Genomic DNA, 17,870 nt, shown 5'->3' on the forward strand with positions numbered 1-17,870 from the left:
TAACAGCAATGTTTAGGGAACAAGGCAGATAACCATTAGGTCTGACTGCCTGGGAGCCAGGTAGGACAGAGCCACATTTCTCTTATTGCCAAAAACAGGTAAGAGAAATATTACTGAATTCTTTCCTTAGTAAGAATTAACAGCCCTGGGAAAATAATGCATTCCGGGGGTGTCAGGGGGCTCTAAAATGGCTGCTCTGGGGGTGTCTGCCTTATGCAGTTGCAGATAAGGGATGAAACATGCCCTGATCTCCTGCAGTGTCCCCAGGCTTGCTAGGATTAGAACATTCCAGCCTGGCAAATTCTAGTCAGACCAGTTCTCTGCTCTTGAACCCTGATGTTTATCGATGGCAATGTGTGCACAGTGGGACATGGAACTTCATTAGTAATTCTAGTTTCACCCTGACCTCATGATCTCACCCTGACCTTCTGCCTTGTGATCTTTTATTGCACTATGAAGCATGTGATCTCTGTGACCCACATCCTATTCATACACTCCCTCCCCTTTTAAAATTGCTAATAAAAGCTTGCTGGTTCTGTGGCTCAGGGGGCATCACGGAACCTGCCGACATGTGATGTCTCCCCCGGACACCCAGCTTTAAAATTTCTCTTTTATACTCTTTCCCTTTATTTCTCAGACCGGCCAACACTTAGGGAAAATAGAAAAGCACCTACATTGAAATATTGGGGGCTGGTTCCCCCAACAGGGTATATGTGCAGGATGTGCAGGGTTGTTACATAGGTAAACATGTGCCATGGTGGTTTGCTGCACAGATCATCTCGTCACCTAGGTATTAAGCTGGGCATCCATTAGCTATTCTTCCTGATGCACTTCTCTCCCTACCCAATTGTGTCTATGTGTTCTCATCATTTAGCTCCCACTTATAAGTGAGAACATGGGGTTTTTGGTTTTCTGTTCCTGCATTAGTTTGCTGAGGATAATGGCCTCCAGCACCATCCATGTCCCTGCAAAGGACATGATCCCACTCCTTTTTATGGCTGCACAGTATTCCATGGTGTATATGTACCACATTTTCTTACCCAGTGTATCATTGATGGGCATTTAGGTTGATTCCATGTCTTTGCTATTGTGAATAGTGCTGCAATGAACATACGCATGCATGTATAATAGAATGATTTCTATTCCTTTGGGCATATACCCAATAATGGGATTCCTGGGTCAAATGGTATCTCTGCTGCTAGGTCTTTGAGGAATCATTACACTGTCTTCCACAGTGGTTGAACTAATTTACACTCCCACCAACAGTGTAAAGGCATTCCTTTTGCTCTGCAACCTTGCCAGCATCTTTCTGACTGGCATGAGATGGTAGCTCATTGTGGTTTTGATTTGCATTTCTCTATTCAGTGATGTTGAGCTTTTTTTCATGTTTGTTGGCTCCATGAATGTCTTCTTTTGAGAAGTGTCTGTTCATGTCTTTTGCCCACTTTTTACTGGGCTTGTTTTCTTGTAAATTCAAATTCCTTATGGATGTTAGTTATTAGACTTTTGTCAGATGGATTGAAAAATTTTCTCCCATTCTGTAGGTTGTTCAGTCTGATGTTTCTTTTGCTGTGCAGATGCTCTTTAATTAGATCCCATTTGTCAATTTTTGCTCTTGACATCATCATGAAATCTTTTTGCATGCCTATGTCCTGAGTGGTATTGCCTAGATTTTCTCCTGGGGTTTTTATAGTTTTGGGTTTTATATGTAAGTCTTTAATCTTGATTTTTGTATATGGTGTAAGGAAGGGGTCCAGCTTCAATTTTCTGCATATGGCTAGCCAGTTCTTCCACACTATTTATTAAATAGGGAATCCTTTCCCCATTGCTTTTTGTCAGGTTTGTTGGAGATCAGATGGTTGTAGGTGTGCAGTCTTATTTCTGGGTTCTCTATTTTGTTCCACTGGTCTGTGTGTCTGTATCAGTACCATGCCATTTTGGTTACCATAGCTTTGTAGTATAGTTTGAAGTCAGGTAGCATGATGCCTCCAGCTTTGTTTTTTTGGTTAGGATTGTCTTGGCTATTTGGGCTCTTTTGGGATTCCATATGAATTTTTAGTTTTTTCTAATTTGGTGAAGAATGTCAGTAGTAGTTTGATGGGAATACCATTGAATCTATTTGGGCAGTATGGCCATTTTCATATTGCTTCTTTCTATTCATAAGCATAGAATGTTTTTCCATTCATTTATGTCGTCTGATTTCTTTAAGCAGTAGTGTAGTTCTCCTTGAAGAGGTCCTTCACTTCCCTTGTTAGCTGCATTCCTAGGCATTTCACTATTTTTGTGGCAATTCTGAATGGGAGTTCATTCATGATTTGACTGTTGGCTTGCCTGTTGGTGTATAGGAATGCTAGCAATTTTTGCACATTGATTTTATATACTGAGACTTTGCTGAAGTTGCTTAAGCTTTTGGGCTGAGACAATGGGGTTTCAAGATATAGGATCATGTCATCTGCACTTCCTCTCTTCCTATTTGAATATGCTTGCTTTCTCTTGCCCGATTGCCTATCCCAGAACTTCCAATAATATGTTGGCTAGGAGTGGTGAGAGAGGGCATCTTGTCTTATGCCAGTTTTCAAGGGGGAAAGCTTCCAGTTTTTACCCATTCAGTATGATATTGGCTGTGGGTTTGTCATAGATGGCTCTTATTATCTTGAGGTATGTTCCTTCAATAACTAGTTTATTGGGAGTTTTTTTTTTTTTTTTTTTTACATTATGGGGTGAATTTTATTGAAGGCCTTTTCTACATCTATTGATATAATCATATGGTTTTTGTCTCTAGTTCTGTTTATGTGATGAATCACATTTATTGATTTGCATATACTGAACCAACCTTGTATCCCAGGATGAAGCCTACTTGATCGTGGTGGATAAGCTTTTGGATGTGCTGCCAGATTGTTTGCCAGTATTTTGTTAAGGATTTTTGCATCAATGTTCATCAAGGATATTGGCCTGAGGTTTTCTTCTTTTGTTGTATCTCTGCCAGATGTTGGTATCAGGATGCTGCTGGCCTCATAGAATTAGAGAGTAGTCCCTTCTTTCCAATTTTTTGGAATAGTTTCAGCAGAAATGGTACCAGCTCTATTCTGTATATCTTGTAGAGTTCAGCTGTGAATCTGTCTGGTCCTGGGTTTTGTTTGGTTGGTAGGCTAGCTATTACAGCCTCAATTTCAGAACTCATTGCTGGCTGTTCAGGGATTTGGTTTCTTCCTGGTTCTGTTTCAGAGGGTGTATTTGCTCTAGATTTTCTAGTTTGTGCGCATAGAGGTGTTTATAGTATTATCTGATAGTTTATTTCTGTGGGATCAATGGTGATATCCCCCTTAACATTTCTGATTGTGTCTATTTGATTATTAGTCTAGCTGATGGTCTATTTTAGTAATTTTTTTTCAAAACACTAGTTCCTGGATTCATTGATTTCTGGTTTTTCATGTCTCTATCTCCTTCAGTTCCACTCTGACCTTGGTTGTCTTCTGCTAGCTTTGGGGTTTGTTTGCTCTTGTTTCCCTAGTTCTTTGTGATGTTAGGTTGTTAACTTGATCTTTTTACATTTTTGATGTGGGCATTTAGTGCTATAGCTTTCCCTCTTAACACTGCTTTAGCTGCATCCCAGAGATTCTGGTATGTAGCCTCTTTGTTCTCATTAGTTTCAAAGAACTTTTTGATTTCTGCCTTAATTTCATTATTTACCCAAGAGTCATTCAGGAGCAGGTTGTTCAGGTTCCATGGAGTTGTGTGGTTTTAGTAAATTTCTTAATCTTAAGCTCTAATTTGATTACACTGTTGACAGTTATGATTTCAGTTCTTTTGCATTAGCTGAGGAGTGTTTTAGTTCTGATTGTGTGATCAATTTTAGAGTAAGTGTGTGTAGTAATGAGAAGAATGTAGATTGTTGGTTTTGGGTGGATAGTTCCAGAGCTGAGTTCAAGTCCTGAATATCTTTGTTGATTTGCTGTCTAATATTGTCAGGGGGGTGTTAAACTCTTACTACTATTGTGTGAGAGTCTAAGTCTCTTTGCAGGTCTCTAAGAATTTGCTCTGTGAATCTGGGTGGTATCAGATGCACATATGTTTAGGATAGTTAGCTCTTCCTATTGAACTCTTTACCATTATGCAATGCCCTTTTTTTTTTTTTTTTGATCTTTGTTAGTTTCTGACAAAACAGACTTTAAACCAAGATTGCAACCCCTGCTTTTTTCTGTTTGCCATTTGCCTGGTAAATTTTCCTCCATCCCTTTATTTTGAGCCTATGTGTATCTTGGCACATGAGATGGGTTTCTTGAAGACAGCACACCAATGGGTCTTTCATTATCCAGATGATATTGGGCCAGATATGAAATTCTGGGTTGGAAAATCTTGAAGAATGTTGAATATTGGTCCCCAATCTCTTCTAGCTTGTAGGGTTTCCACTGGGAGGTCTGCTCTTAGTCTGATAGGCTTTCCTTTATAGGGGACCTGGGTTTTTTCTCTGGCTGCCCTTAAGATTTTTTCTTTTATTTTGACCTTGGAAAATCTGATTATGTGTCTTGGGGTTGGTCTTCTCATGGAGTATCTTATCAGGGTTCTCTGGATTTCCTGAATTTGAATGTTAGCCTGTCTTGCCAGGTAGGGGAAGTTCTCCTGGATTATATCCTGAAGTATGTTTTCCATCTTTGTGGGCTTATCTACCTTTGATCTTCAAGGTTGCTGACCTTCGGATTTTTGTGGGTTGTTTTCTGTTTAACAATCTGGCCACTCTTCCATAAGGCTGCTGCAATTTGCTGGGGGGGGGGTGTCTCTGTTCTGCCTGTCTCTTCGGGTACTCCAATCACTTGTAGATTTGGTCTCTTTACATAATACTGTATTTCTCAGACCTTCTGTTCATTCCTTTTCCTTCTTTTTTTCTCTTGTCTGCCCATCTTATTTCAGAAAGAGTCTTCAAGCTCTGAGATTTCCTCTGCTTCATTACTTGTGATTGTGAAGTTCATGTAGTGTGTTTTTTAGCTTTAACAGGCCAGTTATGTTCCTCTCTAAACTGGCTATTTTGGCTCTCAGCTCCTGTATTATCATGATTCCTAGCTTCTTTGAATTGGGTTACCACATGCTCCTTCAGCTCAGCAAAGTTCTTTATTACCCACCTTCTCAAGCCTACTCTGTCATTTCAGCCATCTCAGCCCCAGCCTAGTTCTGAGCACTTGCTGGAGAGGTTGTTGCCATGATTTGGAGAAAAAGTGACACTCTGGCTTTTTTAGTTTTCATTGTTTTTGTGTTGATTCTTTCTCATCTTTGTGGGCTTAGCTACCTCTGATCTTTGATGTTGCTGACCTTTGGATGAGGTAGTTGTTTTCTGTTTAACAGTCTGGCCACTCTTCTGTAAGGCTGCTGCAATTTGCTGGGGGTCTGCTCCAGACCCCAGTAGCCTCAGTTTTTCTTGTACCACTTCCCATGGTGGGGGTTCCCTTGGCTGCATGTCACTCCCAGGTGGGCCATCGCCTCACCCTGTTTTTTTGTTCTCCATGTGTCTATTTGTTTCACTAATCAATCCCACTTAGTGTATAATCAAATTTTTTTCTAGATGACTACCTAGTAATCCTTAATACCATTTATTTTGTCCTTGATTGGCCTATGTTTTATTAGATTTGTCTGGTTTCTTGTTCTCCTCTACCTTCAACCAGCTCAAGGTCTTATATGATCTTCTTCTTGCTACTATTAGATCTTGGAAACATGACTTTAATCTCCCCTCTACAAATGTGAAATAATAGTACTTGCCTTTTGGGACTTTGTGATAGTTACCTGAAAATATTGGAACTTTCCTGTAAACATTGCCTTACCTTGCTCACTGGTTCCAAGTTGTAGTGTATTTTATATTTTTTAAATAGTCTACATGTTCTCTTCTGTTTTCCTCCTTGGCCCAAAGATTGAACTTTTTTGTTTTTAAAATATTTAAAAATATAGAAAAGTAAAAAACTAAAATTTACTCACATTTATTCTACATATATTCTACATAGAAATAACCATTGTTTCACATCTTTCTAGATGTATATGCCTATTTAAATTTCAGAAATATGCATACTCTATCACTTTAAAAAAGTAAAACATTAAAGTCACTACATTAGCCTCCCTCCAGATACAATCACTGTTGTAAGTTTGCTGATTTAATAGAATATTTTGAATATTTTTGTATAAATATGTATCCATGAGTATAGTGTTTTGTGTTTTAAACTTTACATAATGGTATCAAACTGTACTTACCTTCATGCAATTTGCACTCATCTATGTTGTACTTTTTTTGCTTCTAGAAGTTCTCTTTGGTTCTAATTCAACTATGCTAGCTTGTCTTGCATTTCTTGAAACATAGTAAGAAAACTTTTTCCAGTAATCCCAAAATATGAAGTCTTTGGATGTTACTGCTGAAGTTTCTATCACTTCTCACTCCTGGTGCCTTGTTTCCTTGTATGCCTTTTTTCCCATGAGTTCATTTTTTAAATTATAGTTCTTCCATAAAGGGTTATTTTGCCTCTGCCAGGTGCCTGGGGGCAGTGCCAGTTTGAGACCACTTCAAATGGCTTGGAGCTTTACTGAACTACTCAGGTGATGTGATTTCAGCTTCAAGTCCTCAAGGAAAATTTGTGGGACAGGTTTATTTTCCTCCCTTGTTTCCTCCCTTGGTCTGTCAAGCACCAGAAGAATGCTCCTTATAGTAACCTGGGGATAGATTATAGTATGCATTTACTTCTAGAAGATTCTTAACCTGAGGTCTCGTCTGTAGAGCCCAACTTGAATGGAGAGGAGTCGGGAAGAGAATTCTCTCTCAAACTTGGACATTTGGTTTCTGCCCACGTCTTGACCTCGGTTGGATTTCTGTATTCCTCACTGTGAAAGAGTATCAAAACCCACGTTTAGGTTTCCCTAACTTGCCAGATGCCTCCATCTTCAGTTACTATTCCAAGCTGCTGCTTTCACTTAGATTTAAACATTTACTGCCTTGTAACTCTTGGTGGTTATCAGAGAAGGGGTACAGCATAACAACAGAGCCTGCCATGTTACTGGAAATGGAAGGCCTGCCTGTCAACTTTGGCAAATTCCATGATACCTACATTAGGGTTTGCAACATTTATATTCTGATCTATAGCCATAATTCTCACAACTGTTTTTAGCTAGAGGTAGACCGAATTTGCACAGTGAAATATGTTGATGCCGCCCCAGCCCTGCATGAGCTCACCAGGGATCTCTGGGGCATCTCTGGCATTTTCCTGTGATGAATTCCAGTCTTCCTGCAGAGATTTCTCTGGATAAGCAGAGCATGTTTACTCTCGTTTACCATGTGAAGTTGATAACAGCTGAGACTTCTTCATGATGCTGGTCAAGGCAAAGTGGTTATATTTGGATTTAAAATTGTTTTGAAACCTCTAAAAAATTTGAAATATGTGGCTATTACCAGAACATGAGCAGAAAATAGAAGAATGGAACAGCCCTATTTAATAGCATACCTGGAAGAAGTTAAGAGGGCATAAGAATGAGGTTTGAATTCATTTCCTTGTTTAAAATGAAAATAGATTTAAAGAAATGTTTATCATGTGTGAGTGATCTGCCTAGAGTCATTTCTCAGCTCCCTTCAGATGATGCTTGGTGATCACACTGAACTTCTCTGGGACAGGTTCAGGTTTAGGTTTTGCAAAGGCAGAATGAAAAAGCAATACCTAAAAGAGAGCATGGCAATTTCACCCCTTCCTCCAAGGTCAAAATGTGCAGCTGGTGCTTCTTGCATCATAGGTTCCACACCTCCATGCCTAATGTCTAAGACGTGAAGGCACATCTTCTTGGACTAACCCCACTGTTCCATGGTCATTCTGTCCCAGTTAAGCCCTGGCAGGAAGCCAGCATCTTACCTAGGCAACATCTTTGCTTGCAACCTGTCTCACGCTTCCATCCAAACCATGTCCTGGCCATGGCTAGAGGAAGCAGATGGTGCCTGCACTGATCCCCAGGTTGGAGGTTAGACCCTTCAATCAGCATCTCAGCCATTTGGGTTTTCTTCACTATGGTGACCATATATCTTCTAACGTAGGAGACGTGCCTGAGTGTGATTAATAATTAAACAGGACGATAAACAAATTGCGAATGTCCCAGGCAAACTAGAATGAACGGCTAACCTAATTACCTCCTATGTTTCCATGATAAATTCAAATATATTGTGATACATACCTCACTTTTTCCTTCAGCATTGCAATAAAAACCTGATGTTATCTTTATTGTCAAGACAGCTTAGTCATACTTAGCAGCAAAACTAGTATTGCTTAATTTCAATTTGATGAGTGCATACATCCATTTTTACATGACACACTAATGTCTTGCTCATTGTTTTCTGTTAGCTATAGGAAAGGGAGCTTGATTTGTTACCTTAATTATCCAAAGTTTGTTAGTAGGGTTACAGTGCTTTTTGGTGGTAAATTCACTCCATTAATAACACTCATGGGTTACTGCATGCCAGGCCCTGTGCTAGGAGCCTCAATATCTCATTTAACCTTCATATCCACCTGGGAGGAAGGGACTATGACCATCCCCTCTCTACCAGTGAGGACGCTGTGTGTGTATGTGGAGCTGGTTGAATATATAAACAAACCATGCTGTTGGGCACATTATACGGCCTTTATTCCTAGCTGGGGGATTTTTTTCTATTTGATGTTTCCTTTAATGAAAACTAATGTAGAAATGTCACTTCTAAGTCTGTCCCTTGTTCAGGGACTTTTTCCTAGCCCAGTGTGTCCACTGTTCCAACTCAGCTTATCTTCCACACACCTGTGGTCTACAGACTTCTGTGGTAGCTTCCTTTGCTTTACAAAGATACGTTAAATGGTGATTATATTGTTGCATTCTTTCAGCTGAGCCCCAACTGCTGAATGTCATTTCATGTGATTAGCACTGTGAGAGAAATTCAACTCAAGTGTTTGAAATCATTGTTGAGTGTTGCTAGATATAAGGAATACTGGGTCCTATGATGGTGAATTGGAGCATTTCATTATTAGGGGTGTTCTGTCTCCTGGAGGTTCTAGCACCATTTCTGACAGACGTTCTATGCATTCATGAAGATGAATTTCCAGGCTTCAAGGACAAGACATGGCACCCACATTCACCTGGGGCCCAGAGCAGAGATGTGTCCAACACTGACTTCTGGACACAGCTCCAATGAACCCCTCTCTCATGTGTATCCACAGGAGGGGCCCCACAAAAAAAGCGGCATGTGTTCTTACACTTTTTTTTTTTTGAGACAGAGTCTTGCTCTATCACCCAGGCTGGAGTGCAGTGGCACGATCTCAGCTTACTGCAACCTCCACCTCCTGGGTTCAAGTGATTCTCCTGCCTCAGCCTCCTGAGTAGCTGGGATTACAGGCACATGCCACCATGCCAGGCTAATTTTTTGGTATTTTTAGTGGAGATGCGGTTTCACCATGTTGGCCAGCCTGGTCTCGAACTCCTGACCTCAGGTGATCCGCCCACCTTGGCCTCCCAAAGTGCTGGAATTACAGGCATGAGCCACCTCGCCCTGCCGTTTTTCTATTTCTATTAAACATTTTTAGATTGTGGCATGAAGGAATGCTGATATTAATAACTATTAAGTGTGTGCTGGGAACTGTCTATGCATTATTTTCTTTAATCCTCATAACAATGCTGAGATAAGGTCTTTTTCCCCACATTTTCCAGAGAAAGAGGTCAAGTGACTTGCACAAGTCCCAAAGCATCATTTTTGGCTAAAACCCAGTGTGGAATAACCCCACCTTCCCTGGCCAACTCCCTCACTGGCTTCTGGTCAACACAGCCCTGCCCCTTAGTGTGTTTACAAAACTTGACTTGTCCCTCAGACCACTGCATCAATTCTTTGAGCTTATGAGAAAGTATTTAGTGGAGGAACTTCGGTGCATTTCACGGAGCCATCTGGAGCAACATGTGGAACAGCGCCTGCACGTGGCCAACTGAGCACGACCATCCTCACCATCTAATCCACCCACAGATGAACGAGTCCTGCTATGTGATGTTGGCAAAACTGAAGAAATGAATGTGATGTTGAAAAGATTTTCACCAACTTCTCATTTTAGGGTGAACAGAAAGCACAGGAAAGTGTGTGTTCTCAGGGTGACATTGGCAGAGAAACCCCAACATCAACTCTATCCCAGGGCCCAGGGCCAGCCCAGAAGCCCCACAGTCGAGTGTTTATAACTGTGATCCATGGATAAGTCTTAAATGTTAGAGAAAATTTTGGCAAGAAGGTTAACAGAGCTTAGCCTCCACCCACCTTGTATGGTGAGAGGATGATATTCAGGAATCAGGGCCTGTGCCAAGTGGCAGGCCCTGCTTCTCAGGGGCTTCTGCTGGCTCCTGGAAAGTTAACGCTATGTTTGTTGCAGGGGACCTGTAAGCCAAACCCCCCTCAGAAGCCTCTGCCTGCAGATCCTCTGGCCAGAACAACTCGGCTCACCCATGCCTTGGCCAGGACCCCAGGACAGCAGGAGACCGGGCTCCGCCTGGCACCCCTCAGGTTTGTGTGACACGCCATGTTTATCTCTTTCTCTCTCAAACTCTTGTAGGACCAACCACGGCTAATCCAAGCCAGGACAGGGGTGCAGTTGTCTAGGCCATGCTTCCTGCTCCCCCTACAACTGGGAATACCATAAAATAGACATGACAATTACCGGGAAGGAAGCAGTCCACGAGCTTATAATCACAGGCATCACCACAGTGCCTATCAACAGCCACAGTGGACCTAAGAGAGCAAATCAAGATGCCACAAAACTACAGTACCTGAGAAAGCCAGGCCTGTAAGACACAAAGAAAAAGAAGAGCTACCAAGTAGCATGACAGTATGAAGACTGGACACCTGTGTTAGTCTGTTCTCACATTGCTATAAATACCTAAGACTGGGTAATTCATAAAAGTTTCAATTGGCTCACAGTTCCATAGGTTGTACACGAAGCATGGCAGCATATGCTTCTGGGGAGGCCTCAGCAAACTTACAATCATGGCAGAAGGGGAAGCCAGCACTTCACATGGCTGGAGCAGGAGAAAGAGAAAAGGGGGAGGTGCTAAACCATTCAGGAAGGATCTGCCTCCATGATCTAGTCACCTCCCACCATGCCCCACCTTCAACTTTGGGGATTACAATTTGCCATGAGACTGAGGCAGGAACACAGATTCAAACCATCTCAACGCCCACCTCCACAACTCTCAGCAGACTCTGCCCAGTTCCTGAGGCCCTGAGACATTAGTTGGGTTGGAGGCACACAGCAGGAGCAAGGGACATATGGGGAGTAAGGCAAAGCAGCTGCCCAGCAGCAGGATGCTGGGAAAACAGGGACAATGGGCAAAAGGAATCACCTTTCACAACTTCTGCTTGGTCCACTAGAAAGGCAGAGACCTCAATCCCAACCTCTGCTGGGAAGCTAACCTCATGGTGTGGGGGAGCCAGCTCACCCTGGTTGGTGAGAGCTAACAAATTTCCAGGAATTTAAACCTAGCCAATAGTAAGGATTCAGTTATACAAATTTATAAGTTATATTAGAAACAAAGGTAATAAGTGCTCAAAACTCACTTCATGTTTTAATCTCCATTTTGCTGTAATTGTCTGTGCTCTTGAGATTGCACTTGACCATTATTTCTGTAAGGCAGAAATCCTAGGTCATGGTAGCTACCTGCATCTCTTCCATGTTTAGTGACATCAGGTGGTAGCTTGAAATCAGCCACAGGGGGAGTATTTACACCATGGAAATCGGCAAACACTGCAAATCAGGCTTTCCTGCCCCCAACCCCATGGGCTGTTAAACATTTACCAGCACACAGCTGAGTTAAACCCAAGCCAAAGCACTCTTCTGACACACATGCCCTCTTGGCAGGAAGCCTGCTTTATGAGCTCAAAAGAACCAAAGGTACTGTGTTGGCCAGGCCCTGGGTTCAGTATCTCCGAAGGAGAAGACACACTGGAGTGATTTCATTGCAGCTCTTGGGAAGAATGTTTGGCCTGTGAAAGAGCGAGCTGCCTAATAAATCTCAGAGATAAAGGCAGTCAAAGGGTCAGGACAATTGGTTAATTCCCGACTGCATAAATAGAGAAAAATTGCGCAGCATCCTAATTATTTCATTGTGGTTTGCATGTTGAAGTTATTGTTCTTGTTCTATTTGAGGAAGAAACACTACATGAACACAGTGAGGGGAAGCCCTTTTTCGGAAATGCCCTCAAGCCATGGCCGATCTTACCTCTCTGTCAGTTGCTGATTTTGGTCCTGTCCCGCACATTTCATTTTTGAGGGATACTGGGTACCCACCTTTGCTCCCTGTTCTCTGGAGCTGTGCTGCGGGATACAGGGACTGCTAGGCATGTTGTGCCTGGTAAAAGTCTTACTGTATTTTGAAGACTTAGTACCCTAAAATGTCAACTATCATTTTTTTTCTATTGATGACCTGTTGAAATAGTCCTCTAGGTGTACTGAGTTAAATGTATTACTGAAGTTAATTTCACCTCTCTCTTTACTTTTTTCATGTAGCTACTAGAAAATTTCTTGTGTAGCTCACATTTTTTCTGTGGGACAGTGCTGTTCTAGAGCCGACTTGTGGGTGGGAAGTGCAGCTTTGGAGAGAGGTCTCCCACCACCGTTATGAGGGGCAGTGCTATCTGACACAGAAAACCCTTCAGCCTGTCAGAATACATCTCCAACCCCAGACCTCTCTATCCTCAGAATCACTTCTCAAGGGCTCTGATCATTTCTTTTCCTCCTCTCTTCATTCAGACCTGCTCCACAATATCCACACCAAGTGCCCAGATCCACCCACACCGCCTACATTAAGTGAGAAGCCGACACCTTTTTTCAACAGTGAAGACAGAAGTTTGCACTATCTTTCAGCTCCAGTTGGAGTTTTTTTGTACCAACTTTTAGGATTTTTTTAATGTTTAAAACATCATTACTATAAGAACTTTGAGCTACTGCCGTCAGTGCTGTGCTGTGCTATGGTGCTCTGTCTACTTGCTCAGGTACTTGTAAATTATTAATTTATGCAGAATGTTGATTACAGTGCAGTGCGCTGTGGTAGGCATTTTTACCATCACTGAGTTTTCCATGGCGGAAGGCTTGTTGTGCTTTTAGTATTTTAGTGAACTTGAAATATCCTGCTTGATGGGATTCTGGACAGGATGTGTTTGCTTTCTGATCAAGGCCTTATTGGAAAGCAGTCCCCCACCTACCCCCAGCTGTGCTTATGGTACCAGATGCAGCTCAAGAGACCCCAAGTGGAACCTCAGTTGATTTTCTAGATTCCCTATCTCAGGCCAGAGCCAAGGGGCTTCAGGTCCAGGCTGTGTCTGGTTTCAGGGAGGCCCTGTGCCCCTTGACAACTGGCAGGCAAGCTCCCAGGGACAGCTCTGGGACAGCAGGTAGAAATCTGGCTTCTGGCCAGGAAGTTTTGGAGAGAACCTGGGTTGCAGACAGGAATTTTAAGGTGTAGCCACACGAGGATAGAGACTGGAACACTAGACAGGCTGGAACTTGACCCTGAGTTGACCAGCCGTGAGCATGTTTGGCTTAAGGTTGTGCTTGATAGAAATGCCAAGCACTTCTTTTTCTGGCTGTCCTTTCTAGAGCACTGCCACCAGTAGGTTATTTAGACTGGGAAAGGTGGTGTTTCTACAAGAAACCTACTGCCCAGGCACTGCAAACCACCACCTCCCTGTACTGCTTGGAGCCGAGCAAATCACCACAAACTGTAACACAACGATCATCTATTCAGACAGATGAGGCTTTCCATGGGACCACAACTATTTTCAGATGTGAACCATTAACCAGATCTAGTCAATCAAGTCTGTCAATTTAAAAATCTCCTTTTACTGAAAAGTTCAACTTATTGAAAATTAGGCAGACTCTTTACGCTTGCAAAAACTGCAACCAAATGGAATGTGATATTCATGGATATAGCTCACGTCTGCTATCATTATTCGTAGATATTGGACAAAGAGCCTTCTCTATGGGGGATCCTCTTTTTCCAACTTGGCTGCAGGAATCTTTAAAAGATGCTTTTAATAGAGTCTGAACCTATTTCTTAAACAAACACTTGTAACCTACCTGTTGAGCATCACAGAACGTGATAAAGAAATGAACCTGCTTATCAACTTCCTAAATATGTGTGAGATGCTGGCTTGGGCAGCATCCCCTTGAACTTTTCACTCTTCAAATGCCTGACTAGGGAGCCATGTTTCACAAGGTCTTTAAGATGACTAATGGCATGAGAAATACAAAAATACTCAGATAAAGTAAAATGTCATGATGCCTCTCACTTCTGGAGTGAGAAGTGTCTTCTGGAGGGGTTATGTATGACTGGTTTTCACATTAGAAGACAATTGACAACAGTTACGTAATTCACTCTGAGTGTATTATGAGAAGGGCTTCTTTTGGGGGTCAACAGTTTTCCTATGCCTTGAAACAGAAAGAAAAATATGTACCAAGAATCTTGGTTTGCCTTCCAGAAAACAAAACTGCATCTCACTTTCCCGGTGTTCCCCACTGTATCTAGGCAACATAGTATTCATGACTATGGGATAAACTAAGTAAACATGTGGCACAAACACACACAAAAGGGAACCTAGCTCTAATACATTCCAACTCTTATAGCATGCATCTGTTTATTCTATAGTTAAGTTCTTAAAAATGTAAAGCCATGCTGGAAAATAATACTGCTGAGATACATACAGAATTACTGTAACTGATATTATACTTGGTAATTGTACTAAGGCCAAACTTATATATATATATATACTATTAAAAAGGTTTACAGAATTTTATGGTGCATTATGGGGGCATTGTCTTTTTAGATGCCCAAATCCTTAGATCTGGCATGTTAGCCCTTCCTCCTATTATAAGAGGATATGAATTGAGTTTTTCTTTTGTTGTTTGTTCTTAGCTGTAATTCCTATGCTTCTATTTCAGAGAGCCAGGAAGAGTTTGATATTAAAGGAGGTTAAAACTGTGATCTTATGCCATGTCATCAATGGCCACTTAGGGGCCGTGGCTGATGACACATTCGTATCTCTACAGTACTAATTTGTTTTTATAGAGCCATGCATTTTATTTCTGAATAAGAACATATTTAAACTAATATTCCCTTACAATACAGACAGTATTAATCCTTCCAAGATGCAATATTTATCAAGTGAAGCATATTTAACAGCAAATTCAGAACTTAGGAAACGAACCAATAACCAGGGTGTTTTGTGGTGGGGGGAGGCAGGGGGTGGAGTACTCCTTTTTATATCCTCAAAACAACAACAAAAAATTAATACTTACATATTTCAATGGCAATCTAGTGTTTTTTTAAAGATTGTATAGGCATGAATAATAGAGGCGGTTTGAGTTTTGTAAGGCCATCACCTGGAAAGTCAATGCGACTAGACACAAAGTAGCCCAGAGGCCACTTTTCTTCCTACATCATCTTACAGTTGTAGGTTCTATGACCTCACTTCATAGGTTCCAGGCAATTCCACTGAAAGGTTTGTCTCCTGAAATTTTTTAAGTTTGTTTTCCTGACACATGTAATCAGATGTGTAGCAACCGAGGGAAACGAAGCCTAACATCCTCCATTGTGGAAATACACACAGGAGGTTACACTTCCCAGGGTGGATTTTTCCAGCTTACACATGTGGGATGACATCACAGAAACCACAAAAGCAGCAAATTAAACTGTAGGAGAATAAATACTCCTGACGAGTCTCGGGGGGGACATTTTTATGCCTTCTTAACTTTATGAGAATTCTCAGGCTGAACTATAGGCCATTGTTCCCTGGCAAATCAATACATCAATGCATCCTCAAAAAAAAAACCCTGCTAACACTGTGTCAGAATGTTCTTAGGAGCCTATGGTCTCCACGGTGCTAAAAAGAGCCTGGTGCTGGGCCGACTGGCAGGGCTGAGCGTCCTCCTGTCCCTTTGCCACTGATGTTTACTAAGCACTCTGAGCCAATGAGACCCCCAGCAGCAGAAAGGGTACAAGGCAGTGACAGGGCAGCAGGGCCAGATCTTTCTCATGCACCCTGACCTCTTGCAGACTTTCCTCGTGAGGCATACTCATTTCAAAACTGCTATATGCAGGGCTCCCCTACGTATCACTCAGGCTGAGAGATCCTTCCTCACTGCGCTCAAGATGGCCCCAGCCAGACACCAGTTACCCAGCTGAAAGTCATAAACCCTCCCAGAAGTCTCCCAACACTAGTGCTGACCAGAGGTGGGGCTCTCAGGCTAGGAGTTTCACACACTATGACCGGCTGCTGGGGGACACTGCAGGACCCCTTTCCTCCTCCTCTCCCATGCTAGAAGCCAGCCCTAAGCAGCTGCAGTTACTCCCTGTGACTCAGCAGCAGGCTGATTCAACACAGCTGCCCACGGGAAGCCAGTGGCCAATATTATCTGTTTACCTTTCCCTATCACCCAGACACAAGCCCCTTTCCCAGGTCAAACCCCAGGCTAATGCATCTCCAGTTTGTGACAGTCAAATTGCTATTTCCGTTGCCACTTCAGATCAGCCAAAGTGGTGATTGCTGCAGTGTGTGGCTGTCCCTACAAGGCCCACCCAAGGGATGCCCAAAGCCCAGCCTTCTCCAGGGCCACAGCCCAGAGCAACCCCACCAGCCTGAGTCCAGCAGAGGACCTCCCCACCCAATGTCTTGTTCTAATTAGAAGGGGAAGTTAGCCATAGAAAATCAACTTGTAATTACAAAATTCTCTTACCTCACCTTAAAGTTCCTATTGACATCTATTGCTTTTAAACCTATTTCAAAACTCTGATACTAAAATGAATGGCACTCTAAGAAAGTTTGGGAGCCTCATGCTGAGAACCATTTCTGTGCAGTGAAGATGTTTCCAGAAGCTACTTACCTACATGTGAATGTGCCATTTTCTTTCCTTTTGTAGAGAAAATCCCCTTCACTTTTTGGAACAGTAATGACAGCTTCTAGTACAGCCATTTACAGTTTCATATGAGAAAAATTGAAAAGAATAACTATAAAATTGTTAAAATATCCAACAATGGATAATGATGGCCAGAAGATTTAACACATTAAGTAATTCTCAATGTAAAGCTATTCAGCTCTTCCAGGTTGAATGCCCTGGAACCCATCCTGACCTTCCACATCATCTTCAAAAAGCAGTTTCTCTGTTCCCCGTGATTCTCCTATAAGGTAACGCTCTAGTCCTCCATTTAGCACATATTAAATCCTCCAAAGATTAAGTACCATATGATTATTTTAGTTTTACAAAAAAAGTTGAATGGCATTTTATTTTCATGGCCTATAAGCAGGTACATTAGTAGGGCAGTGATAGGAAAAACAAATTAGACCAAAAAAAAAAAAAAAATCCTCTACAAATCCAAGGCAGGAAAAGTGGTGGCAGAGTGACTCATTCTCCTGTCCCTCCCATCAAGTCAAATCGGGAGGCTGTAGTGAATGCTTGTTCTTTGAATGTGTGGCAATTGTTCCTGGAACTCTTTAAAACGTGGCTATAGGCTATTTAGCACAGTATACATTAAAGATACAGTTACGTAAACCAGCACAGTCATTTTATAGTGCTTCGTCCATTTATCATGCTTTGGTTTGCTAATTTTTTCACGTACCTTTTTATATCAGTCTGTTGCTTTTGTACACATCTCTCATATTGGGGTTTGACAGGTAAACACAACCTGCTATTTCAGTAGAAAAAATTGTTACAAATATTAAACCCAATAAATAGTATAAAGGTAAATATCAACGTGTATCTCATTTGTTACTGAGAATGTTACAAAAATTGGGGGAAGGCCTTCATGTAGAAAAATGTATTCTCATTCATTTATAGATGCTTGAGAAAATTTTGGAACAGTACAAAAAGAAA

General features: G+C 41.8%; 1 protein-coding gene across 3 annotated transcripts in view; it reads left to right on the top strand.

The window, feature by feature from the left end:
• ADAM12 (ADAM metallopeptidase domain 12) overlaps window positions 1-17,744 on the top strand; it is a 374,618-nt gene extending 356,874 nt beyond the window's left edge. For all 3 annotated transcript variants that reach the window (XM_021944084.2, XM_031652575.1, XM_031652576.1), the window contains 2 exons: window positions 10,383-10,513; window positions 12,756-17,744. In XM_021944084.2, the coding sequence (XP_021799776.2) occupies window positions 10,383-10,513; window positions 12,756-12,816 (192 nt within the window). In that variant the 3' untranslated portion in view covers window positions 12,817-17,744. The remainder of the gene's footprint in view (window positions 1-10,382; window positions 10,514-12,755) is intronic.
• Window positions 17,745-17,870: the final 126 nt, after the last annotated feature.

Source organism: Papio anubis, chromosome 11 (assembly GCF_008728515.1).
Source record: "Papio anubis isolate 15944 chromosome 11, Panubis1.0, whole genome shotgun sequence".
Taxonomy (NCBI): domain Eukaryota; kingdom Metazoa; phylum Chordata; class Mammalia; order Primates; family Cercopithecidae; genus Papio; species Papio anubis.